Genomic DNA, 24,383 nt, shown 5'->3' on the forward strand with positions numbered 1-24,383 from the left:
ACGAATCTGACTAGCATCCATGAGGACCCAGGTTCAATCCCTGGCCTTGCTCAGTGGGTTAAGGATCCAGCATTGCCGTGAGCTGTGGTGTAGGTCACAGACACACTCAGATCTGGCGTTGCTGTGGCTGTGGTGCAGGCCAGTGGCTACAGCTCCCGTTTGACCCCTAGCCTGGGAACCTCCATGTGCCTCAGAGGTTAGACCAAAAAACAAAAGGATAGTTGATTTACAGTGTTTTGCCAATTTCTGCTGTACAGCAAAGTGCCAAGTCTTATAATTTTTAATTGACATCGTCTACCCAAGAGCAGCAGGGGTTGAGGGGGATAATACCTGCCTAGAAACGGGCCCATCCATCTGTGTGAGTGTGTGGGTTTGAGTCAACCCAGGTGGTAGCCCAGGTGGCTCAGGATTTGTTGTTTTTGTCGTTACCCCCCCTCGGTGGTGGACTTTTGCTGCATGCGGTGGGGTGCCCGGTGGTGGGGAGGGAGGTTATATTCTCTGTTCCTGAGTCACCCTCAGCACCTGCCCGCCCTCCCTGCCCCTTGCTCCTCGCCCGGGTCCAGGCTGCTGCTGCCTGTTACAGGTGCACACTGCTGGCTTGTTCGGGCGAAGGGGCTCTCCCTTCTCTGGTCCAGCCTTAGGGTCAAGGCCCATGGGCCTGAACTGGAGGGGGGTCTCCTGGGCCCTCCTGCCCCTCCCCCAGCATCCAGGCTCTGCTTTGAGTCTGCAGGGTCCTGAGCCAGGGCCCCTTCCCCACCAGGGAAGGTGGCCTCCACGCCTACCCAGAGGCAGGCAGCTTCTCCTAGTTCCCGGGAAGGAAGGAGGTAGGGGTCCCCCCACCCGTAACCCTGAAGACAAGAGGGTTTGGCCAAGGCTCTTACTGGGGGTGAAGGAAAGGCCTGGGCAGGGGAGGGTCCTGTACCCGTCTAGGCGGCAGGACCGCCAACTGCCCCTTGCCCCCTGTGCCCGGGGAGCAAAGCCCATCTCACGTCTGGCGCCTGCAATGCCAGGCTGCCGCCCTGCCCCCGCTCCGCCCTCAGGATGTGCTGAGGGTGGACCCCCCCCCCCGACTGCCCACGACTTTCCCCTGAGCTCCGCCCAGGCCACCAGCCAGGTGCCTTGTCTCCTTGGTCGGATGTGTCCCTGTTCGGTTCTCGGGACCCAGCCCCTTACGGGCCCACGACAAGATGCGATTTGCTAGACTCTGCGGCTCTTTCTTGTTTCCGGCGGGGGGTGGGGTGGGGGGCGGATGTTCTCCTGCGATTTTCTCCGTCTTAATAAACAGGGACTTCTCATACCTGTTCAGAACTACTTCTCTTTCCTTTTGTAAGTGACCTCTCTCGGTAGTTACCTGCTTCTCTCGTGAGCTCTCCGCTTCGCTGTTGAGTTTCACGATCTCCTAATACAGTCCAGACGCTTTTTCGCTGGATTTACTGCACACACATCGTCTCAGCTTGTTTTTAGCTGCTTCGCTGCGTCGCGTTGGTGATAACGGGTGGAAGTTTTATGCAGTGGATTCTATTGATCTTTCCTTGTGTGAATTCCTTTTATGGCCTTTACGCCTAGAAAGTCCTCTCTCTGGAGATTTGAGAAATGCTCATTTCTGCTTCTCCTCAATAGTTTTATTTTTTTATTAAAATTTTTTTTCTTTGCTTTTTAGGGCTGCGTCCTTGGCATATGGAGGTTCCCAGGCTACGGGTCGAATCAGAGCTACAGCTGCCGGCCTACCCCACAGCCACAGCCACGCCGGGTCCTTAACCCAGTGAGCAAGGCCAGGGATCGAACCCACAACCTCATGGGTCCCAGTCGGGTTCGTATGCACCGCGCCACGACGGGAGCTCCCCCGCAAAGTCTTAACACTTTGGCTTTTCACCCTCAGTTCTCCTTAGTCCATTTAGAATTCTACGTTAGAAAGGTTTGTTTTTCTCTCACGGAGCGTCTGCGTGTGACAGAACCGAGTGGCCTCCTGCTGCTTAGCGGAGACTGACATTCGACGTGGCCACCAGGAGCCGTGGCCCGAGCTGCCCGTTGGGACCCGGGTGCTGTCTGCCCCTCCAGCCGTTCGGTTGGGATGCAGGGCGGTGCTCCGTGGCCGGGGGCGGGGAGCGGGCAAGCTGCTGGACGACGCGGCCCCCGTGCCCACGGCCCACCCGGCGGCACCGCCTTCTCCCTCCTGCTCGCACGGTGGCCTTGGGGGCACTTCCCTGTGACAGGTGGCAGAGGAGAGAGGACTTGGGCCTGGCGTAGGGATGGTTCTGCCTACACGCAGGCGTTGCCTCGGCTCCCTGGGGACAGGGCTCGTCCGTTTTCTGTTGCTGCCACAATCAGCGCTACTGGGAGAGGCACACGCGTGTTACCTTACAGCCCCGGTCAAGGCGAAGATGGCCCTAAGCTGGAAGGAGGCAGGTGTGGCCCTCGGGATCTGGGCCCGTTTCCTTGCTGTCGCAGGACCGACGTGCTGTCTCCCCGGGCTGTGGTCTGGGGCCACACTGAGCTCCGGCCCGCTCAGCCCTGGGCGGGGCTGCCTTCTCCCTCTCGGGCGGGGCAGCGGCACGGTAGGGCTTCCTCCGGCCTGGGCCCTTGACCTTGGCGGGAGAGGCTCTGCTCGGAGAACGCACGTGGTTACCTTCGGCCCCAGGGACCATCGGGACAGCCTCCTGCCTCCAGCCGTCAGCGCGTTCACAGAACCCCTTTGGTCGTGTAAGGCGACGCGGCCACAGGCTCCGGGAGGACGTGGACAGCGTTGGGACCACGACCTGCCAGCCACCCGGAGTGTCCACAGTGTCACCTCTGACCTTCTCCCCCGGATGAACAGTTTGTTCTGCTGGATGGAATGTCTTGTTTCTAAGAAAACGTAGTTTGAAATAAATGGTTTTCAAGGATAAAACGTCAGGGGGCTGCCGCTTTCAAGTTTGCAGGAACGAGTCGGTTTCCGCAAAAATCTCCCGACAGCAGCACTTTGACAGTGTTTTTGCTGATACTCAGTGTACGCTGGCTAGTGGGAGAGACGAGCCCAAGCCTGGGGCTTGGAGTGGATTCTGAGCAGGAGAGCCTGAACCCACAGCAAGAGGTTCTTGGGCTTCCAGGGGAATTGAAGGTCCCTTGGCAGCTGCCAGAGCGAACAGACCAGCAGCACCTCCTGAGCGCTGGCCGCGCGTGTCCCTTGGGGCCGGCACTGGACGGCCCGCCTACGAATGCTAGTTCCCAGGCGGCTGCCCGGTGCCCACATGGGTGCCCACCAACCGCCCACACACCTGAACTCCTGGAAGTCCTGCCGTGGGAACGCATATCATTACCTGGGTGCGTTAGATGCTGTCCTGTGCGTCTCCTTCTCGCCCTGAAGGGCCGTTTCAGGAGGCACACTGTCTGGCCCGGGCGGAGCTGGTCCCTCTGGGCTGACACGGCCAGGGCCCTCCGGCAGCTGTCTGGCCACCTTGTCCCGCTGCTCAGAGTCTTTGAGGCTTTTTGTTTCTGTGCTTCGGTCAGTCCACCGCCCCCACCCCAGGCTTGTGTGGACATCTAGGTGCAGTTTTTCCTGTGCCTGCGACAGAACACTTGCCACCGGCCACGGTAGCCTTCTCCTCTCGTTCTGTTGCAAGATGCTGGTGCTGAGGTGTCTTCCGTGAACGAAGCGTTTCCTGAACTCCTCTTCTGGCTGCAAAGGAGGCTCGGAACTTGTTCTAGGAGCTCCCCGTGTGGCTGAGCAGGTTAGGAACCTGCCGCAGTGTCCATGAGGATGCGGGTTCGATCCCTGGCCTTGCTTAGTGGGTTAAGGATCCAGTGTTGCCGGGGTTGTGGTGCAGGTCACAGATGTGGCTCAGGTCTGGTGTGGCTGTGGTGCAGGTCACAGATGCAGCTCCGTTTGACCCCTAGCCCGGGAGCGTCCGTATGCCGCATGCGCGGCTGTCTAGAGAAAAAGAGAAAGAAAACAATCTGAGCTTGCTCTACAGCCATTGAACCCTCGCGACTGGGTGGAGAGTGAGACGGCCTGGACTCTCCATGGCAGCAGGACTTGGAGGCCTGGAGACGAGGAGACCTGGGGCGGGGGTGGGGGCTCCCGCTGCTGCTGTGGGGCCCAGGCGGCAGAGGTGATGGGGCAGGGCCCGGATGCGAGGGCGAGGTGGGCAGGGCCGGGGAGGGGTGTGTGGCCCCATGGGGTGGCGTCACCCGTACCAGCCTGGGCCGAGCGGCAGCCCTGGCCCACAGGCGAGGGGGGAGCAGTTTTGCTGCGTCCCAGCGCGCTATGACCACACGCCGAGCCCGTCGTTCTGTCCAGGGCTCTGGACGTCTCTGATGCGAGGTGACTGTTCAAGGCTCTGCTCATCTCCGATGGCTGTCCCCACTCCGTTCCTGTTGGCCTGTCAGAGCCCTTACTGTGCTCTGCGTCCCCTCAGTCCTGGTGGCATCGCTCTGCTCTGCTCTGGGTCCCTGCCATCCTGGTGGCATTACTCTGCTCTGCTCTGGGACCCTGCAGTCCCTGTGACATTGCTCTGCTCTGGGTCCCTGCAATCTTGGCTTCAAGTCCACTTGAGGGAGGGCTGCTGGTCGGGGAGCTGACTCCTCTCGCAGGGACCTGGCCGTCCCCTGTGGTAGCCAGTCCTGGGCCATCGGAACGTCTGGGGGCCCTTGCTGGGCCTAGGCAGGATCGGCCCCCAGGGCGGTGTAGGCCCGTGAGCCACAAGGCTGGCCCTGAGCACCTGCATCCTGGGCCTTCTATGCAGCATCCATGGTGGCAAAGGCCCCACTGCCCACGGGACCAGAGGGCGTCCAGCCGTGAGACGCGCCCCCGTGGGCACATAGGAGGCTCGGGCAGGAGTGGGCTGCAGAGACCACGGCGCCCACCAGCTGCCCCTTTCTCACCTCGGCTCCGCAAAGACAGCCCCCGCCGCCGGCAGGTGGCGGGGCACCCACCTGGGGAGAAGGGAGGGCTTTGGCCAGAGCCCCCGCCGCCAGCCTGCCGGCTTATGCGGAGATGCGTTTCTAGCACAGTTTCACCTTTCGTGTTTAATGATTTATCAGAACTGGTGATGTATTAGTGCTACATCTGAGTCCCTTGTCTAGCCACAGGAGAATCGCCACCATAGCTCAACCTGGAGACATTTTTATAGCCTCAGTGTGAAGATCACAGTGAAAAATTAAATTTCCTTTATAACATGTTCTCCTGCTCTAAAGATGTGAGCGGGTGATCCCTTAAAGGCCTTCAATTAAAAAAAGGATTCCGTCGGGGGCGCCAGGTATCCTTGCTTCGCGTTTTCCGCGTGGTCGGTAGACTTTCACAAAGGGGGGTCGTGTGAAGACCCCTTGGCGGGCGTTCTGGACACATTTTTAAAATGGACGACAGTGGGTTTCAAATCGCTGTCCCCTTTTAGATACTTTTTGTGGCTGTGTTTCAAGTTCGCGAACCTTTTCTCTTGCGGCGGCTCCTCTGCTGTGAATGCCACCCAGCGTATTTCTCAGTTCGGACTTTGTCGTTTCGTCTCCCTGTTACTGATTTGGTTCTTCGGAACTCATGCCGCGTCGCCAGGGCGTGTGGGGGGATCCATCCTGGCTGTTGTAACGTCCTGCTCTGTGGAGTCTTTTTTTTTTTTTTTTTTTATCTTTTGTCTTTTTAGGGCCACACCCGCACATATGGAGGTTCCCAGGCTAGGGGTCCAAGCGGAGCTATAGCTGCCTGCCTACACCACAGCCACAGCCACTCAGGATCCAAGTCGCATCTGCGACCTACACCACAGTTCACGGCAGCACCAGATGCTTAACCCTCTGAGCGAGGCCGGGGATCGAACCCAGGTCCTCAGGGGTCTCTGAGTGAGGCCAGGGATCGAACCCAGGTCCTCAGGGGTCTCTGAGCGAGGCCGGGGATTGAACCCACGTCCTCATGGGTACTAGTTGGGTTCGTTACCACTGAGCCACGACGGCAGCTCCCTGGGCTGCGGGCCCTTACACGGTTCCCCCCTTAGGGCTCATTCCCAGCTTCTTCGCCTGCCTGGTGGGTGACCAGATGCCAGATGGGACGATTTTACCTTGTTGGGGCTGAGGTCTTTTCGTCCTGTCGAGTGTTCTGAGCATCACGCAGGGTGCACTTGCGTCGTCGGGGAAGGGCTTTCCTGCAGGCTCTGAGTCGGAATCAGGTGGCCTCGCCGCTGCCACAGGGTCTCAGGCCCGCGAGGGGCGTCCCCCGGCCACGAGGTGCCCTGGCTGTGAGGAGAGCGGGCCTGGAGCAGCTCCGTGTCCTGGGGGACACACTCCCTTGGGACCCCAGTTCCCTGACTGAGAAGGCCTCCTGGGCGCGTCGGGTTGGCGCGTGGAGACAAGGGGACTGGGTGCGCTCCTGCCCCTTCTCCCGCACCCGGGGCTTCCTCGAGGGCGCACGGAAGGGCCTGACTCAGCCGCAGGGATCTAACCATCCGGAACTGTGACGCAGGGTCTGACGACGGCGCCTCCAGGTTTGAGGCTGCGGCTGGGGCACTGTCCCCGAGGCCCAGCAGACGACACGGCCCCTGCCCCCCCCAACAGCACCGTGACCCCTGACCTGAAGCTGAGTGGGCAGGAGCCCCAGGCTGCCTCTGAGTCTGGGGGCTGTTCTGCACCCGAGGCCCATGCAGCGTGGGCTGCGGCTCCTGTGCCGCCCTGCAGACCACCTGCTCCGACCCCGCCCCTCCTGCCCCCAGCCGCTGCTTCCAGAGGACAGCGATGCTTCCAGGCAGGAGTGACCGCCAGGCGCCAGAGCATTCAGCAGAGCCCGAGGGCTGCAGAGGCTCCCCGGAGGTCAGGGAGGGGCTGTTTGAGGCGGGGATGTGAGTTCGGGGCTGGGGATTGGGGGGTGGGGTCAGCCACCCAGAAAGGAGAGGAGTTGGGGGGAGCCGAGGCCTGATGTGGCCCCCCGGGCCAGGGGGGAGGTGGCTGAGAGGCAGGGGGCAGCCGTGCAGCCCCGGGACGTGTCTGCACTGAGCAAGCTGCTCCTGTGTCCCCACGGGAGGGACGGGCAGGCCCCCTGGTCCCCATCCTGACCCTCAGCACCACGTCTCTGTGACCTGTGACCAGCGTCCCTGCCCATCAGCCTCTGAGAGGGGCAACCTGGACGGACAGCCGGACTTTGGAGGTGGCCCTGAGGGTCTTGGCCAGGGACAGAGAGCCCCCGGGTCCTGACCCAGGCTTGCCCTGCGCAGACGGTTAGCAGGTCTGTGCCCAGTGGACGACGCACTATGTCCCTCTCCGACAGCCTGCTGCGGCCATCAGGCCTGCGCCCCCGCTGGCTCGTCGCAGGTCTCCTGGGGCAAGAGCACGCAGCCCAGGACGCTGTCCAGGTTTGCCTCAGGGGCCAAAGCCGCTGGTGTCCTTGAGGGGCAGGTGTGGGGACTCTGGCTGAGACCTCCACCCCCAAGGCCTCTGCCTGCCGCTGGCCGGGCTCTTCTGTCTCCAGGGTGGCAGGAAGGACGTGGGAGCGTGTGTTACGTACACAGCATCCGCAGGACTGGACACTGCAGCTGGTGCCTTGCCCCGGTGGCCGTGTGTGCGACAAGGCTGTGAGGTGCAGAGAAGCACATGAAACAGACCAGGAGACCCCAGAGCTTCCCGGACAGGGGGCTCTGTCACTCTCCTGGGATCGCATGGTGGCTCCATCCACCCAAGTGCTTGTCATCCGAGAGCACAGAGCTGGCCCCTTTAGTACAAACAGGACATGCGGGCGGGGGGAGGTCCCCTTTGCCGCCCTGCACAGTCGCCCAGTCCAGGGCCCTGCGGAACGAGCACAGCCCGGGCAGCAGGAGGGGACCTGGGGGCTCTGGGGGCACTTACGCTGTTCACACCCAGAACGATGACGTCAACACACTTGCCGTGTCGGTGCCCAATTGCTATTGGAGAAAACCATGAGCTCTGCCTTTGGGAGATGCCAGGCTGGGGCTGGAGATCCACCGCTCCTCGAAAGCTCTCGGTGCAGGAAGCTAGTGCCAGGGTGGGGCCTGGGGGCGGGCAGGGGTCCGAGCCAGCCAGAGCCGACATGTCTACAGAAATAAGTGAAGGTGGATGGGGGTCCAGACGGAGCCAGAGGCCAGGCTGGGGGCACGGAGGCGGCGGGGGGGCCTCTGCTGTCTAGCGGGGGCTGAGTTTCAGGGCCCTGGGGGCCCCCCCAGGGCATCTACCTCAAACATACCTGCCCTCAGTTACCTCTTAGACGGCTGGTGATGCTGCCCTCCCTCCAGGAAAGGCCTGCAGGGTTTCATTTTAAAATAAGTGAAAAATGGAGTTTCCTGGTGACGCAGCGGGGTAAGGATCCAGGGCTGTCACAGGGTCAGACCCCTGGCCCGGGAACTTTTGCATGCTGTGGACACGGCCAAAAAGGACAATAAAATCAAGTAAAAACTAAGAAGCCCCTTTGGAGGAAACGCTGCGTAAACAATAGCAGGACAGAGTGAGGCCGGCGGGTCACGCAGGCGAGCAGAATTCAGTGGGGGGGACGCGGGGAGGCGGGAGGCTGGGGCCAGGGGCGGCTCCAGGAGGTTGGTCGGGAGGCAGCTGTGGAGACAGACTGGAGGGGCCGTGGGGACCGAGAGAGCTGGGCTGAGGTCCGCGGGAGATGCCATGAGATGGGCCTGGGGACGCTGCGGGCAGAGGTGGGGCCAGGTCCCTGCTCAGAAGGCCGAGGGTGGGCCCATCAAGCCCCCGACCCAGAGCCGCTGGCCAGTTGGTCTCAGTGGCCCCCCAGGACCTCCCAGACCAGGCCTTGAAGAGTCTCACCAGGTGGACGGGACCGGCTGCCAGCCGGGCTCAGGGTGTCTGAGGCACAGGATGGTGGCCTCGGGGGACAGGGACACCCTGGTGTCTCTGAGCAGCAAGCGAACAGGCCCAGGGATTCCAGGCAGTGCGTGAGGGCAGGACTCAGGCCCGTGCGTTTGGACCTGCGTGAAGGTGAAGGGCGCACACCTGTCCCGCACTTGGTGCTGGGCTGGGACACGGCGGGGATGGGGCAGCCTGGCCCGCAGGCCGCGGGATTCAGCCTTGGTGCCGGCGGTGGATGAGCCGGCCTGGTGGGGCCTCGGCTCATGGGGTGGCCGAGCGTGCGAGCTCGCCCCTGGCGCTGGCTCGGGTCCGAGGGCTGCGGGCGTGGTCCCTTCCGCATTGGTCTGTGGGCCCATGTCCCAGCCTCCGCTCACTTCCGTGTCCCTTCTGCGCCCTCTGTGTCCCTTCCTTGTCTGAGAAGCGTGTGTTTCACACCCGTCAGGCGCCACATGTGTGAAAGCCAGGCCTTAAAGTTGGGGTCTTATTCCAGAGGGCGAAGAACAAGCGCTTACTGCGCCTGGTTACGTCGGGGCGGAAACAGGGTCTTGCCTGTGTGCACACGTGTGCATGCGTGTACGTGCGTGTGCATGTGTGTGCACGCGTGGTCTTGTGTCAGGTGCCGTGGGGAGGGCAGGCGGCCCCTGCAGCCCTGGCTGTGACCGGGGCCCTCGGCGGCATCCTCGGGGCAGTGCCCGCCTGCCCGCCCAGCGCAGCCTGCCCACCAGGCGTGTCTCCCTCCAGGTGAGAGAAGATGTAGACTCGCTGCCGTGAGCACAGCCCAGCGCAGACAGCAGCCCGCCCGGGCGCCCGCGGGCCACCCTCACCATGTCCAAGAAGGGCACGGGCAGCCGAGGCAAGGGGGACAGGGCAGAGGCCCTCGCCGCGCTGCAGGCCGCCAACGAGGAGCTGCGGGCCAAGCTCACTGACATCCAGATCGAGCTGCAGCAGGAGAAGAGCAAGGTGGGCCCCTCCCCTGCACCTTCCTGGGCCCCCAGGGTCTGCCCAGAGCCCCCGGGGGTGGGCAGGTGTCGGGGGAGGAGCCCCCAGGTGTCCCGGAGTCCCTGGGGCTCCCAAGGCAGCTCGGGAGCGGGCAGCGGGCTCCAGACCACAGACAGGGGAGCAGGTGGGTGTGCGCCCGGCCCTGTGGGAACAGCCCTGGTTCTCAGCACCAGGCCCAGGGCCCTTGTCCAGCCCTGGAACGCGCTCTGGCCCCTGAAGCTCTCACAGTGGAATTTAACCCAAATATAACGCCCGGCCCGCCCCTCTGCTGGAGAAGAAAACAGCCAGGCCCTGGGCTTCCAGCCCCCAGGTATGGGGAGCAGCTCTAACTGACCTCAGAAACCTGGACCCCTGACCACAGTGGGACCCCCTGCCCCGAGACCTGCCCTCGGGAATCCTTGCAACCTGCAGGGGGGCCAGGCTTGTGCTGAGGGGGCTTCTGGGGAGGAGCCTGGGGGCCTCCACACCGAGCACCAGGCCCAGCCTGGGTGGCCATCTCTCTGGCTCACGCCTCCTTCCCGCCCTCCCTGCCACCCTGTCCACTCCGCTCAGCCCTCCCAGGAGCCCCTAGGATGTGCACGGGCTCCTGGTGTTGGGGGGGTGCGCCGAGAGCGGGTCGGGGGAGAGGGCGGCCTGGGGAGGCTGAAGGTCCCAGGCTGCAGGCTGGCGGGTGTGATGCCCTGGCCTTGACGTTGGGAGGCCGAGGGGGGAGGGACCGGTGATGGGCGGTCAGTGGCTCCCTCTGAGTTACAGGACCTCCTGGCCGAATCACAGGGTGCTCTTTCGAGACACGTGATGATTACGAAAGTTCAGATTTCAGTGTCGGTACATGAGCGGCAGGACCAGCCCTGCCCCGCCACTTACACGGCGTCTGCGGCTTGGTTCCAGAGGCGCCATCCGAGCCACTCAGCACGCGGCCCTTTACAGACAAAGCAAGCAGGTGGTCCTGGCCACTCCCGCCTTAGGTCCTCTGCTCTGAAAAGGGGACAGAAGCTGGACCTGCTGGTGGTGCCAGAAAGGATACGCTCTCGAGCCCCAGGCGCAGAGCCTCTGGCACGGATGCTAGCAGGCAGCCAACCCCGCGGCCGCTCCCGTGGCCAGGCCACCTCGATGGGCCTGCAGGGGAGTCAGAGTCCACCAGGGACCCACAGTGAGGACCTGGTCAGCACTGCCCTGTGCCCGGCGGTCACAGAGTCCGCAAGGCCAGCCCGGGGCCCACGCTGCCTGTCTGGAGCGTGGGGTGAAGGCACAAATGTGGTGACCTGGGATGGAGAGGTGTCTCCAGATGCAGAGGGCACCCATTCTGTGCCCTAGAGGCATTCGGCCCCCAAGCACTTTGTCCTGTGACCACACTGCAGACGCGGTGTGGCCAAGCCGAGGACGCCACGCTGCCCCCCCCCGCCCCCCCGCAGATGAAGGAGAAGAGGAGCTGGCTTGTTGAGATCCAAGGACAATGAAACCTCTTATTTTATTGGTAAAAATACAACAGCGATTATCTTTTCAGCGGAAAGAAGCAGCACATGCTGGAGAATTCTACCATGGAACCACCCATGCGCCAAGCAGCACGTGCTAGAAACCACTACTGGTCCCTTTTGCCAAAGCTCCAGATTCTGTGTGCCACTGGCAGCAGCGTCATGCGTATTTCACATGCAGCTTGATCAGAGCCCATCCCTCCTGCGGCAGCTCACGGCGGGGGCGCCGGCCCCTCACTGGTCAGCAGGCCGAGTCTGGCCGAGTCCGAGCTTGTGGCTCAAGGCAGACAGGAGCCCGGGCCGGCGTCTGAGGTGTGTGATGTACACAAGGGGACTCACCGTTTTTTGAAAAGATGATATAAGTTCTTAGTTCAAAAGCCCAAAGAAAAGAAGAAAAGGCCCAGCTAGGGAGCGAGCCTCCTTTCTCTGAGCCCGCGCGCTCGGGTCCCAGCGGGGAGTGAGCTGCCGTTTCTTGAACACACCTGAGTCCCGTGTCCAAGCGCCAGCGGCACACACAGTTCTGCTCTCTTTTCCGGCTTCCTTTCCTGCGTGTCCGGGAGACCCGAGCTCCTCGGGCCCCTGCGTCCCACGACGAGCTCCAGCACACCTGGCAGCTGCAGGAGAGCATCCACGTCCATACGTCCTGGGCCACGTGTGCAGGAGGGTGTGCGACAAGTGTGACAGCGATCACGCCGGGGCCCGTTGAGAGCACAGAGGGCCTTTCAGGGCGGCGGACGCTCCAGGAATCAGATCAGCCTCGAATCTGCGCGGGGCTGGTCTGCTGGCGGGAGGACGGCTGCTCTGGCCACACCAGCCACCGGCGCTCCTCCCCGCAGACCCTCGTCGTCCCGCCAGGAAAGGACCAGATACCTTTTCCCCTCTGCCTCTGCTTCTTTCTAGTCGAGGTCCCCCAGAGTGGCTTCCAGACCCCACTGTGCATCAGAGTTCCTTTGTCTCCTTAGAAACACGAGGCCCTGGAAGACAACCTACCAAATGGGAGGAAGTATTTGCAAATGATATGACTAATAAGGGGTTAATACCCAACAGATATAAACAGCTCGTACAACTCAACATCAAAAAACACACACAACCTCATTAAAAAATGGACAGAAGAAGTTCCCATTGTAGCACAGTGGAAGCGAATCTGACTAGCATCCATGAGGACGCAGGATTGATCCCTGGCCTCGCTCAGTGGGTTAAGGATCCAGCATTGCTGTGATCTGTGGTGTAGGGCATAGACATGGCTCAGATCTGGTGGTGCTGTGGCTGTGGTGTAGGTCGGCAGGCACAGCTCCAATTTGACCCCTAGCCTGGGAACCACCATATGCCGCAGGTGTGGCCCTAAAAAGACAAAAAAAAAAAAAAAAAAAAAAAAAGACCTGAAGAGCGCCCACTTCGGCAGCACATATGCTAAAATTGGAACGATAGAAGATTAACCTGGCCCCTGTGCAAGGATGACATGCAGATTCGTGATGCGTTCCATATTTTTATTCTACGATCCCACCGTCACCCTAATACCAAAACCAGACAAAGAGACCACGAAAAAAGAAAACTATAGGCCAATATCTCTGATACAGTTGCAAAAATTCTCAACAAAATTTTAGCCAACTGAATCCAACAGCGTATAAAAAAGATCACACACCACGACCAACTGGGATTCATCCCAGGTTCACGAGGACGGCTCCACACACACAAATCACCGACATCCACCACATGAACAGAAGAGAAGTCAACAACCACATGCTCCTCTCAATAGAGGCAGAGAAAGCATTGGACAAAGTCCGACATCCATTCATGGGCAAAACTCTCACCAAAGTGGGTATAGAGGGAACATACCTTAACAGAATCAATGCCATTTGCGACAAACCCACAGCCAATATAACACTCAATGGAGAAACGCTGAAAGCCTTCCCACTAAAATCTGGAACAAGACAGGGATGCCCACTCTCACCACTTTTATTCAACATAGGACTGGAAGTCCCAGCCACAGCAATCAGACAAGCAAAAGAAATCAAAGGCATCCTAATAGGAAGAGAAGAGGTAACACTGTCACTGTGTGCAGATGACATGATACGATATACAGAAAACCCTAAGGACTCAACCCAAAAACTACTGGAACTGATCAACAAATTCAGCAAAGTAGCAGGATATAAGATTAACATCCAGAAATCAGTCCCATTTCTGTATACTAACAATGAAATATTAGAAAAGGAATACAGAAATGCAATACCTTTTAAAATTGCACCCCCCAAAATCAAATACCTGGGAATACACCTGCCCAAGGAGGTAAAGGACTTATAGGCTGAGAACTATAAAACATTCATCAAGTAAATTAATGAGGATGCAAAGACATGGAAAGATATTCCATGCTCCTGGGTTGGAAAAATTAATACTGTAAAAATGGCCATACTACCCAAAGCAATCTACAGATTCAATGGAATCCCTATCAAATTACCCATGACATTTTTCACAGAACTACAACAAACACTCCAAAAATTTATATGGAACCACAAAAGACCCAGAATTGCCAAAGCAATCCTGAGAAATAAAAACTAAGTAGGAGGCATAACTCTCCCACACTTCAGGCAATATGACAAAGCCACAGTCATCAAGACAGTGTGGTACTGGTACCAAAACAGACATACAGACCAATGGAACAGAATAGAGAAGCCAGAAATAAACCCAGATACCTATGGTCAATTAATCTTTGAAAAAGGAGGCAAGAATATAAAATGGGAAAAAGACATTCTTTTCAGCAAGTATTGCTGGGAAACCTGGACAGCTGCATCCAAATCAGTGAAACTAGAACACACCCTCATACCATGCACAAAAATAACCTCAAAATGGCTGAAAGACTTAAATGTAAGACAAGATACCATCAAACTCCTGGAAGAGAACATAGGCAGAACATTCTCTGACATCAACCTTTTGAATATTTTCTCAGGTCATTCTCCCAAAGCAACAGAAATAAGAGCAGAAGTAAACCAATGGGACCTCATCAAACTGACAAGCTTTTGCACAGCAAAGGAAACCAAAGAGAAAACAAAAAGACAACTTACAGAATGGGAGAAAATAGTTTCAAATGATGCAACTGACAAGGGCTTAATCTCTAAAATATGCAAACAATTTATACAACTCAACAGCAAAAAAGCCAACAACCCAATGGAAAAATGGGCAAAAGACCTGAATAGACACTTCTCCAAAGAAAATATGCAGATGGCCAACAAGTACATGAAAAAATGTTCAACATTACTGATTATTAGAGAAAAGCAAATGAAAACTACTGTGAGGTCCCACCTCACCCCAGTCAGAATGGCCATCATTCATAAGTCCACAAATAACAAGTGCTGGAGGGGGTGTGGAGAAAAGGGAACCCTCCTGCACTGTTGGTGGGAATGTAGCTGGTACAACCACTATGGAGAGCAGCATGGAGGTACCTTAGAAACTGATAAAAGAACTACCATAGGACCCAGCAATCCCACTCTTGGGCATATATCCGGACAAAACTCTCCTTAAAAAAACACATGCACCCACATGTTCATTGCAGCACTATTCACAAGAGCCAAGACATGGAAACAACCCAATGTCCACTGATAGATGATTGGATTAGGAAGATGTGGTATATAAACACAGGGGAATACTACTCAGCCATCAAAAAGCCAGAATAATGCCATTGCATCAACATGGATGGAACTAGAGACTCTCATACTGAGTGAAGTATGTCAGAAAGAGAAAGACAAATACCACAGGATATCACTTATATCTGGGATCTACCATAAGGCACAAATGAACCTTTCCACAGAAAAGAAAATCATGGACATGGAGAACAGACTTGTGGTTACCAAGGGTGGAGGGAGTGGGATGGACTGGGAGAATGGGGTTCATGGAAGCAAACTATGGCCTTGGGAATGGATAAGCAATGGGATCCTGCTGTGTAGCCCTGGGAACTCTGTCTGGTCACTTGGGATCGAGCCTGATCATGTGAGAAAAAGAATGTGCACATGTATGTGTGACTGGCTCACCTTGCTGTGCAGTAGAAAATTGACAGGACACTGTGTACCAGCTATAACGGACAAAATAAAAGTCATTATAAAAAAATGAAGGCATAAAAGCCGAAACGCATGCGGATGGCCAACAGGCGCATGAGGAGATGCTCGTCACCACTCGTCTTCAGGGAGATCGAATCGAAACCACAAGGGGAGGTCACTTCACACCTGCCAGGATAGCCATCATCGAAAAGACCGCAGGTGGCAAATGTTGGGGCGGGTGTGGAGAAAAGGGAGCCCGCGGACACTGTTGGTGGGGATTTAAATCAGTGCAGCCACGTGGGGAACAACGTGGGTGTTTCTCCAAAAACTAAAAATACAATCCCATATGACCCGGCAGTTTCACTCCTGGATATATTTTTGGGAAATATATAATTCAGAAAGATACATACACCCCACTGTTCATGGCAGCGTTGTTTGCCGTCGCCAAGTTATGAAAGCACCCTCAGTGTCCATCAGCAGAGGACTGAGTGAAGAAGATACTGTTCAGCCGTAAAAAAGAACGAGATAATTGCCTTTTGCAACCACATGGGTGGCCTCAGAGGGCATTATGCTAAGGGAAATAAGTCAGAGAAAGACAAACACTGTTTTATATCACTTATACATGAAATCTAAAATATACGACAAACTAGGGAAGAGAACCACAAAGAAGCAGGCTCACTGATACAGAGAACAAACTAGTGGTTACGGGGGTGGGGGGATAGGGTTAGGGGATTAAGAGCTACCGACTATTACGTATGAAATAAATGAGCTGCAAAGACACATCGTACAACATAGGAAGATGGCCAATACTTTGTAAAGACGGTAGGTGCAGTATAACCTTTAAAAATTGCCAATCGTTATGTTGTAAACCGAATCTACAGCAACTGTACTTCAAATTTAAGAAGAAGAAGAGGAGTTCCCGCTGTGGCTCATCGGTAATGAACCCGACTAGTATCCCTGAGGATGTGGCTTTGATCCCTGGCCTCACTCAGTGGGTGAAGGATCCCACGTTGCCGTGAACTGTGGTGTAGGCCGGCAGCTCCAGTTCAGCCGCTAGCCTGGAAACTTCCACAGGCCGCAGGTGCTGCCCTAAAAGGGCCAAAAAAGAAAAACGAAGGAGGAGAAGAAAACGAAGAAGACCATGCAGGGCCCATGGCCTCAGCTTGGACCTGCAGGATTGACCTCTCGGAGCCCCGGGCCCGGGTGTTCCGGCTGCCCCCGCTGCTCTGAGGCTGGGCCACTCTGGGCTTTGCTGCCTCGAGTCGCCCCCCCAGAGACTCAGCCGCCAGTACCGCCTGGCCCCGCAGCCATCCTCCCGCCCTTCCCCTGCCTCCTGGCTGAGCCGAGATGCGGGTGGAGGGCACGGAGGGGCTGAGGGGGGACCTGCCATCCCAGGAGCACCAGGTCTCCTACATAAAGGAACACCCAGGCGCTGCAGGAGGCAAGGGCTGTTCAGTGGTTTCTCAGCCTCCGTGGGCTGTGTGGCGTCCAGAAGCAGGGTGTGGAGTGGGGGGCAGTGGGCAGGCGTAAGGGGTCCAGGTGGACCAGGCACAGCAGGAGCCCCCAGCCACGGAGACCCAAGCACATTCCCTGAGCCTCCCCCCGACGTCATTACCTGCCCCGGCCCCCACTCCCAGCTCCCACTGGGGCCTCCAGCCACACCTGCACCTTCCCGGCCAAGCATCATTTAAAAACATTCTGGGTTTGGAGTTCCCGCTGTGGCAGAACAGGATCCGCGGCGTCTTGGGAGCGCTGGGACGCAGGTTCAAGCCGGGCCCTGCACAGTGTGTTAAAGATCTGGCGTCGCTGCAGGTGGGGCTTAGGTTGAAACTGTGGCTCAGGTCTAATCCCCGACCCAGGAATTCCTTATGCTGTGGAGCAGCCAAAAAAAAAAAAAAAAAAAAAAAAAAGACTCTAGGTTTTAAAATCTGCGTGTGCACACATACTTGTGTGCGGTGATAGCACAGCGGACAGGCCGGTGCCCAGCCCCAGGCATTAGCACACGCTGTCATCTCAGAGTCAGGATGAAGGAGCTGGAACCTGGCAGACCTGTGTCCACCCTTGTTTCCCGCCACGGTCCTGGGTCCCAGCCCCTCCTCGCCCCATGCCCACCTCCCTGGGGTGGGACGGAGAATGAGGGTGCTGCTCTCACAGGGCAGCTGGGACTGGGGTGCCGGCTCCACAATGGGCTCAGCTCAGGGGAGATGCCCCGTGGTCCCCGATGAGGCCCAGGGGGCGGGGTCCTCTGTTCCCATCCCCGCGTCACAGCCCTTGGTCTCCTTGCTGGGGCAGGGTGGCGGTGGGGACAGTGCCCCGCCGTGTTCTTTTCAGCTCTTGCCTGCATTTGCCTCCGAGCCCTACAGTCAGGTCCATGAGAGCTGCGCCTGATTAACCTCTGAGTCTCTCCTGGGAGGGTGGCTCTGGGTGGCTGCGAGCAGGGCCACGCCCAGCACTGCGGGGAGCACCAGGGAGCCCGTGGTTCCCTCTGCTCCGCCCAGAGACGGAAGCTTTACCCCAAACACACGGTGGATGGTCTGGTCCGTCTGCAGAATACGTGCCCACGCCGTCACGGAGGACGTGCAGGAATTGAGACCTGACAGCAAAGAATAAAATGATGAGGGGCCCAAGGGAGGGGCCTCATGGAAGCCCCACCCAAGGTCGCACGAAGTCGCCTAAGAGAGTGATGGGCTGGGGTAAGAGGAAGAAGAAACAATCGCAGCCACACGAGGTCACCTGGGTTCCGTCACAGGCTCCAGGTGGCTCCGGCAGAGGCTGGGCCCAGAGGCCCCACTGCCAGCGCCCTGGGTCCCTCCTGCAGGCTGTGCCCCAAGTCGCAGTGTACCTGGAACTGTGTGAGGAACAGAGCAGATACACCCAAGCACTACACCTGCTGTTAGGAAACACTCCAGTCCTAGCTGGGAGGAGGGACCTTGTGTGGGACTCCAGCAGCCCCTCCAACTCCAGGCATGGACTGCCCCTCAGGAAGGAGTCACCAAGTACCCTGCCCCCAGGACCACGTCTGCGTGGAGGGAGGCGGTTTCACTTCTAGGTAAAACCCTGCCCACTGCTTGGGGACCCCGCCCACTCCTAGGGGGAAACCCCGCCCACTCCCAAGTGAAATCCCTCCCACTCCCAGGGGAGGCTCCTCCCACCCCAGTGGGAAACCCAGCCTCTATCGGTTAGGCCCCAAACCCAACCCTAAATCCCAGTTAGGCCCCAGACGCCTGTGGGAAACCCTTCCCACTCCACTGCTCCTGAAGCGCTGGGCACCAGCTGGAGGGTGGCCGTGAGCGCCAGGCCTGCGGTGGCTCTGAATTCAACCTGAATGGTGGTTTAGCGGAGGGCTGGCAGGCATCGCCTGACAAGTTCAGGGGGACATCAAGAAAGCCATCGAAGCCACTGGAGCTCTTCGGGACAATCAGGTGGGCGTACAAAGGAGACGATGCAATGCGTCAGGGCTCCAAGAGCGCAGGGGCAACCGCAGGTGCAGACCGCGCCGCCGCCGCCGCCGCCACCGCCACCGCCAGGAACCGGGAGGGGACGGGCGCTGGCAAAGCCCGCGTTCTCAGGAGTCGCAATTCCTAGGCCTCCTGTGGCTGCTGAAGGCCTGTATTCCAGGAGCGTTGTGTGTCCCGTGCAGAGGAAATGAGTCGAGTAGACGGCCAATGCGGACAAAAGAGTAAGCAGGGAATAGCCTAAGTCTGTCACCTCCCGAGTTTCCTTGGGAACAAAGGTTCTCAGCGTGAAAATGTGGAGTCACAGAGGCCCTTCCGCAGAAGTGAAGTGGAGGCCCTGCGTTTGAGCTGGAGATCGTACGTGCCCGTGGGAACTTACGTGTAAGTAAGTTTTATTATGTATATGTTAGATACTCTGTCCAGCTCTGTCTCTGGAAAGGCCTTACAACCAAGACCACACCTGGAGCAGGAGCAGCCCTAGGGCCTGTGACCGTGAACTTCTGTTTCCCGTTAGAAGTGGTCAGGGCGGCCGGAGAACATTCGGGGCAGGAAATGCGCACGTGCGCCTGGAGCGTCCCGAGGGCCTGCTGGGGTCCTGTCTTGTCTAAAGGATTCACAGGCCTCGCTCGGCTTCCATGAGGGAGAGATTGGCACAGAATTGAAACATCAACCACGTTTAGATCCACCTACTCTTAGTGACACAGCTGGTCCGTTCCCTTCTGAGGCTGACCAGGAAGCGACACATCCCCTCGAAGACGCAGTGAATCCAGGAAAAGCCAAGCGTCTACCTGCCTTTGCACTGGGCGGCACCCAGCCTGAAGGGAGGAACCGCTCGGCCAAGCGCAGGCCGCCCTCTGGCCCCCGGCTGCCCCACCTGCTCGCCAATCATGTGGCAGCCTGCTGCCACATCCTCTGACCCCTGGAGGCATGAAGGAGGCGGTTACAGGATCTCAGCGCAACCTCCCAGCTGCTTCAGTGGAACAGCTTCCTTAGCAAGTTTGTACAGAAGCGCTGTGCAAAGATCGAGTTGTGGAGAAGCTATTCAAGCTCAGCCGTCCAGGTCTCTTGGGTTGGTTCTGAATTTTCAGTGTCATCTGGGGCCAGGGGCCTTTGACCACCCTGCTTCCCACCCACTGGGTGACCGCCGCTCCTGCCCACTGGGCTCGTACACCTGCGTGCCCCCCTCAGCCCTCTCCACGCAGGGGGAGCTTGGCGGGTCAGCCTGGGCACCGAAGGAGAGGACCTCACTGCCCCTCGGCGGGCGGAGCTTCAGAGAGGAGAGGCCGGTGAGCAGGTGGCAGAGATGGAGATGACAACCAGCCCACTTAGCCTCTCAGCGACTTCCCAGGGGGCCCCCGGGACGGGTCCTCACGCTCCAAACTGCAGGTGCGCAGGGCCGGCCTGACAGTCCCCAGCGCTCGGAAGTGGTTTGCTTGTCCCTCTCTCCGCCAGCCGCCAGCTCCCTTCCTGTGTAGCTCCCAGTCACCGCATGCCGTCATGGAGGGTGCTGGTCCCAGGGGACCCCAGCCGTGCTGTTCATGCCCGTGCCCTCAGAGTCGACTCCACAGGGATGCCGCATTGGGCGGGAGGGCAGGGGTTCATTTTTCACCAGGCTCTCCTGCATGCGTGATGCTGGCTCTGGCACCTTTTCTGCAACAGAGTCACAGGTCCCCTGTGAAGGGCGACCAGGAGGCGGGTGTGGTCTCCACCTTTGCTCCAGCCAGCTTGGCTCGGAGTCAGGATTAAACCCCATCTAACCCTGAACTGTTCTGCTGATAAGTTTCTTTCCTCCACTCCCACTGAAACACAGCAAAACCCCCTGCTCTGTGATACAGGCTGCATCCTTTTCCCTTTCTCCGCTGATTTCCCGTCCAGGGAGCCGTCGTGAAGGTGAGTGGTGTGTATTGACAGGAAGGAGGCTGGGCTCTGGATCTCGGATGCTGGTGGCATTTCTGGCTCGGCCACGTCCAGCTGCTGGACCTGCTGTGCCGACCCTCGGCGTCCCCGCCATCGCGGGGCAGCTGCACCTCCCACCCTGAGCAGTTTCTAAAATGGCACCGGCGGTTTCCCCTAGAGAGTCACCACCCCACACAACTGAGAAACACCACCACAAATCTTGCTTTTTGTTGATGTCTTGAGCTGAATTTAAACTGGAGAAAGAGCAGCTCCTACAGAAGACGAATAAATGCCTGTCTGCTGTCAGCATTCGACCCCAGTCCAGCTCTCCCGACAGCCGGGCCAGTGCTCATCCCACCGTGTACAGGGGGACGGTCGGGGGCCCCAGCTACTAGAATTTCTCCAAGCACTGGTGGGCCCGAGCCGTCCTGAGGGGGTCTCAGTCCTGAACCCCGCTCGATAGAACTGCCCACCAGCAAGCATCAGCTGAGTGAGTCGGTGTCACAGTCTGTCCCGATGGGGAATGATCACAGCCCCCGCCTGCTCCCGGGAAGCCTGCTCCGGCGGGGGAGGGAGAGAGCTCAGTCACAGAGAAAAAGAAATCAGACACCTTGGGGAGTAACTGCTGTGAAAAAGTGACACACAGTAATGGGGTCAGTGCAGGGGGCCCAGGGCCCGCCCGCTGAGACTGGGGGAGGATGCCCGGGGCAGGAGCCTGGCCTCCAAGCAGCATGAGCCAGATCGGTGGAGGAGGCGCACGTCCAGGGGCTGCGGGGTCGGCGTTTACACAGCTCTGCGGGGCAGGAACGCAGAGGCTCCGAGGAGGGGGCTGGACCCATGCCTCATTCTCCCGAGAGGATGTGCCCTGGGGGGCGGTGAGAGGTTGTGTGCATGGTACCCTTCCCAGGGGCCATGGGAGGCGCTGCTTTTATTCTAAATGCACTGGAAGCCAGAGAAACGTACACAGAGCGTGAGCTTTGTGCTTCCAGAGCTGCCTCCGTGGAGGGTGGACAGCGGGGAGGGGCGGTGGGAGGGGTGAGGCCTGGGGCGCAAGGGCACAGGAGTGGGTGACCCTGCAGGGGGCGTGGCAGGGCTGCAAACTTGGGTGTCCACCCCTCTGCCAGCAGGTAGCCCTGGGGTGAACCTGGATCCCAGCCACTCCTTCATTCCCTAAATAGATCGTGAGCACTGACCTCACGCCGCATGGTGGCGGCTGGGTCACTCAGCCCCAGGGTCAAAGCTTTTGGATGAACATCAGCCATTCAGTAAAAAAAATCAGAGTGTCCCCCAAACCTAGATGCCAGACATCAGGTAGACAGAAGCGCAGCTGCCTGCGCTGGCTTCTCGACCTGCCCAGAGTGTCGCAGCAGGTAAGCTGGCACCCCGTTATTTGGGCTGAAGGAGGTGGGGCCGAGGCGTGCTCCCCACAGGGCTGAGCCCGCTCCCTGGAGGATTCATTTGAGAGGTAAGGGTTTCACCCCCGGGCCGTCTCCTCCATCCTGCTCTCCCGCCAGCAGTGCTTCCAGGCTCGACGCCTGCGGGACTGTGTTCACACTCGCCACCGACGAGGCTCGACTCGGTTTTCAATCCACGTTTATTAAGGAGGCATTCTTCCGTGGAAGATGGCTCCCAAGGTTGCAAGAGAAAAAAAGCTTCCCCAACTGTGAGCTGGGCTTTCAGGGAGCGCAGGGCTCGGCTCACCAGCGACCCGGGTGTGGCGGGGCCCCTGTCTTGCAGGTCAGCCGGGTGGAGAGGGAGAAGAACCAGGAGCTCAAGCAGGTGCGGGAGCACGAGCAGCACAAGAACGCCGTCCTGCTCACGGAGCTCAAGACCAAGCTGCACGAGGAGAAGATGAAGGAGCTGCAGGCCGTGCGGGAGACGCTGCTGCGGCAGCACGAGGCCGAGCTGCTTCGGGTCATCAAGATCAAGGACAACGAGAACCAGCGGCTGCAGGCGCTGCTGCACGCCCTGCGCGAAGGCGCCCCCGACAAGGTGCGCACGGTGCTGCTGTCCGAGGCCAAGGAGGAGGCCAAGAAGGGCTTCGAGGTGGAGAAGGTGAAAATGCAGCAGGAGATCTCGGAGCTGAAGGGCGCCAAGAAGCAGGTGGAGGAGGCGCTCACCATGGTCATGCAAGCGGACAAGATGAAGGCCGCGGAGATCAGGAGCGTGTACCACCTGCACCAGGAGGAGATCTCCCGCATCAAGAAGGAGTGCGAGCGGGAGATCCGCAGGCTGGTACGTGCACGCGGGGCGCAGGGCGCGGCCAGGGCAGGGGCGCGGGCGGCAGCGTTGGGGGGAGGGGCGGCGGGGACGCGGGGCGGGGCAGGGAGCAGGGGGCGCAGGGCCGCGCTTGGGCTTTGCTCGCAGGCAGGCGGGGAGGGGGGTTCCTCTGCGCAGAGCCCCTCCCCGCCGACTGAGGGCTCCAGAGAGGCGAGGCTGCCACAGACGGCAGGATGCAGTTCAGAACTCACCCCAACACCGGCTTTCCTCCCCATTTCCAGCGTGGCCAGAACCACACACCCAGGAGGGGCCCTCCCTCTGTTTCCCCCCCCCCCCACCCACGAGGTTTATGGAAAGTTCCCTTTCTTACAGCCGGGGTGAGCCCAAGACAAGCGGGGCGGGGCGGGGAGGTGCTTGGTGGGGGAGTCGCACAGGCCACACCCAGCCGGTTCTGCAGCTCTGCGCCCAGGTGACTCTGCGAGGGGAGGCCAGAGGCCCTCCTCCTGCCCCAGCTGGGCGCTCTCTGGGGAGGCCGCGTCGCTCTCGGCAGGTTGGGACGTCAGCAGGTGCATCCTCGTGGCTCCAGAGCCCAGGTGCCTGATGTCCTCAGAGCCCCTGTGCTGAGGGCAACCAGACCACTCAGCTTTGTGAGGGTGGCCGGGTTCTCCTCACTGCCTGGAGCCGGGAGCCCGCCTCGGGCATTCGGGGGAGTGGAGCTGGGCACCTGCCAGGTGCTCAGAGACCCAGCTGGCATCGCCACCAGCCACCCTTGGGACCCCCAGGTGCCACTCCCTGGGGTTCAGCCAGCTTGCCAACCATCAGGGCCGTGCCCCAGGCCACCTTCCCCACCTCTGGCTTCCAAAGACTGCCGTGCCGATCTCCCGAAAGGTGGCAGCCATTCCGGACCCGCGGCCCAGAGGACGCGGGGAGCTCTGTGTGCCCGTGGGGGCCCTCACATCGTCACCCTGGATGGTCCCCTCTTTTTACAGAATGTCCGCTGTCCTCTCCCCCTGCTCAGCTCCCCATCCATCCCTGAGCCACGTGTTGGGCTCCTTAACTAGAGGCCGATTGCAGAACCTCCGCTCGCTGTGGTCCCCCCGCCCCTGCCGGCAGCTCTTCCAGCTGGTTCTTCTGGGTTTTATTCCAGATTGTCAAGAACATGCTTCAGCGTCTCCCGCTTGATTTCTCAGGTTTAGCTCCTCCTCTGCTCCCCCGCCAGCCCCCCAAATTCCGTCAGCCAGGTCTCAGCAGGAACCCAGCCCACCCCAAACAGGTGTCTGGGGAGGCTTCAGGGAAGGCTCTGTTCACAGAGGGGTGGGTGGCCTTCTGGAGGCCCAGGGGCGGCCCCAGGGAAGGGGCCAGAGCAAGCGCTGTCCCCGTGGGCGAGGGCCACGGCCCAGGAGGGGGCTCGGGGGCAACGCAGCCAACCGGGGGGAGCAAACACCCAGAGCGCCCCCTCCTCTCAGCTCCGGCCGTCCTGCTCCCCACGGCCAAACCAACTAGGGGCTCGACACCAGGGCCAGCTTCCCTCCCGGGCA

General features: G+C 59.3%; 1 protein-coding gene and 1 non-coding gene across 42 annotated transcripts in view; both read left to right on the plus strand.

Moving 5' to 3' along the window:
• JAKMIP3 (Janus kinase and microtubule interacting protein 3) overlaps positions 1–24,383 on the plus strand; it is a 103,433-nt gene that overhangs the window by 26,843 nt on the left and 52,207 nt on the right. For all 41 annotated transcript variants that reach the window (XM_013981817.3, XM_084995367.1, XM_084995368.1 and 38 more), the window contains exons 2-3: positions 9,517–9,735; positions 22,363–22,860. In XM_013981817.3, the coding sequence (XP_013837271.2) occupies positions 9,601–9,735; positions 22,363–22,860 (633 nt within the window). In that variant the 5' untranslated portion in view covers positions 9,517–9,600. The remainder of the gene's footprint in view (positions 1–9,516; positions 9,736–22,362; positions 22,861–24,383) is intronic.
• LOC146397153 (U6 spliceosomal RNA) lies at positions 12,633–12,735 on the plus strand. The gene has a single exon (XR_014828642.1). It is a non-coding gene; the product is annotated as a U6 spliceosomal RNA (small nuclear RNA).

The sequence above is a fragment of the Sus scrofa genome, chromosome 14 (assembly GCF_054392235.1).
Source record: "Sus scrofa isolate SSC_HxYL_T2T_F1_AM1 chromosome 14, Sscrofa_HxYL_maternal_Yorkshire_Landrace_v2.0, whole genome shotgun sequence".
NCBI classification, from domain to species: domain Eukaryota; kingdom Metazoa; phylum Chordata; class Mammalia; order Artiodactyla; family Suidae; genus Sus; species Sus scrofa.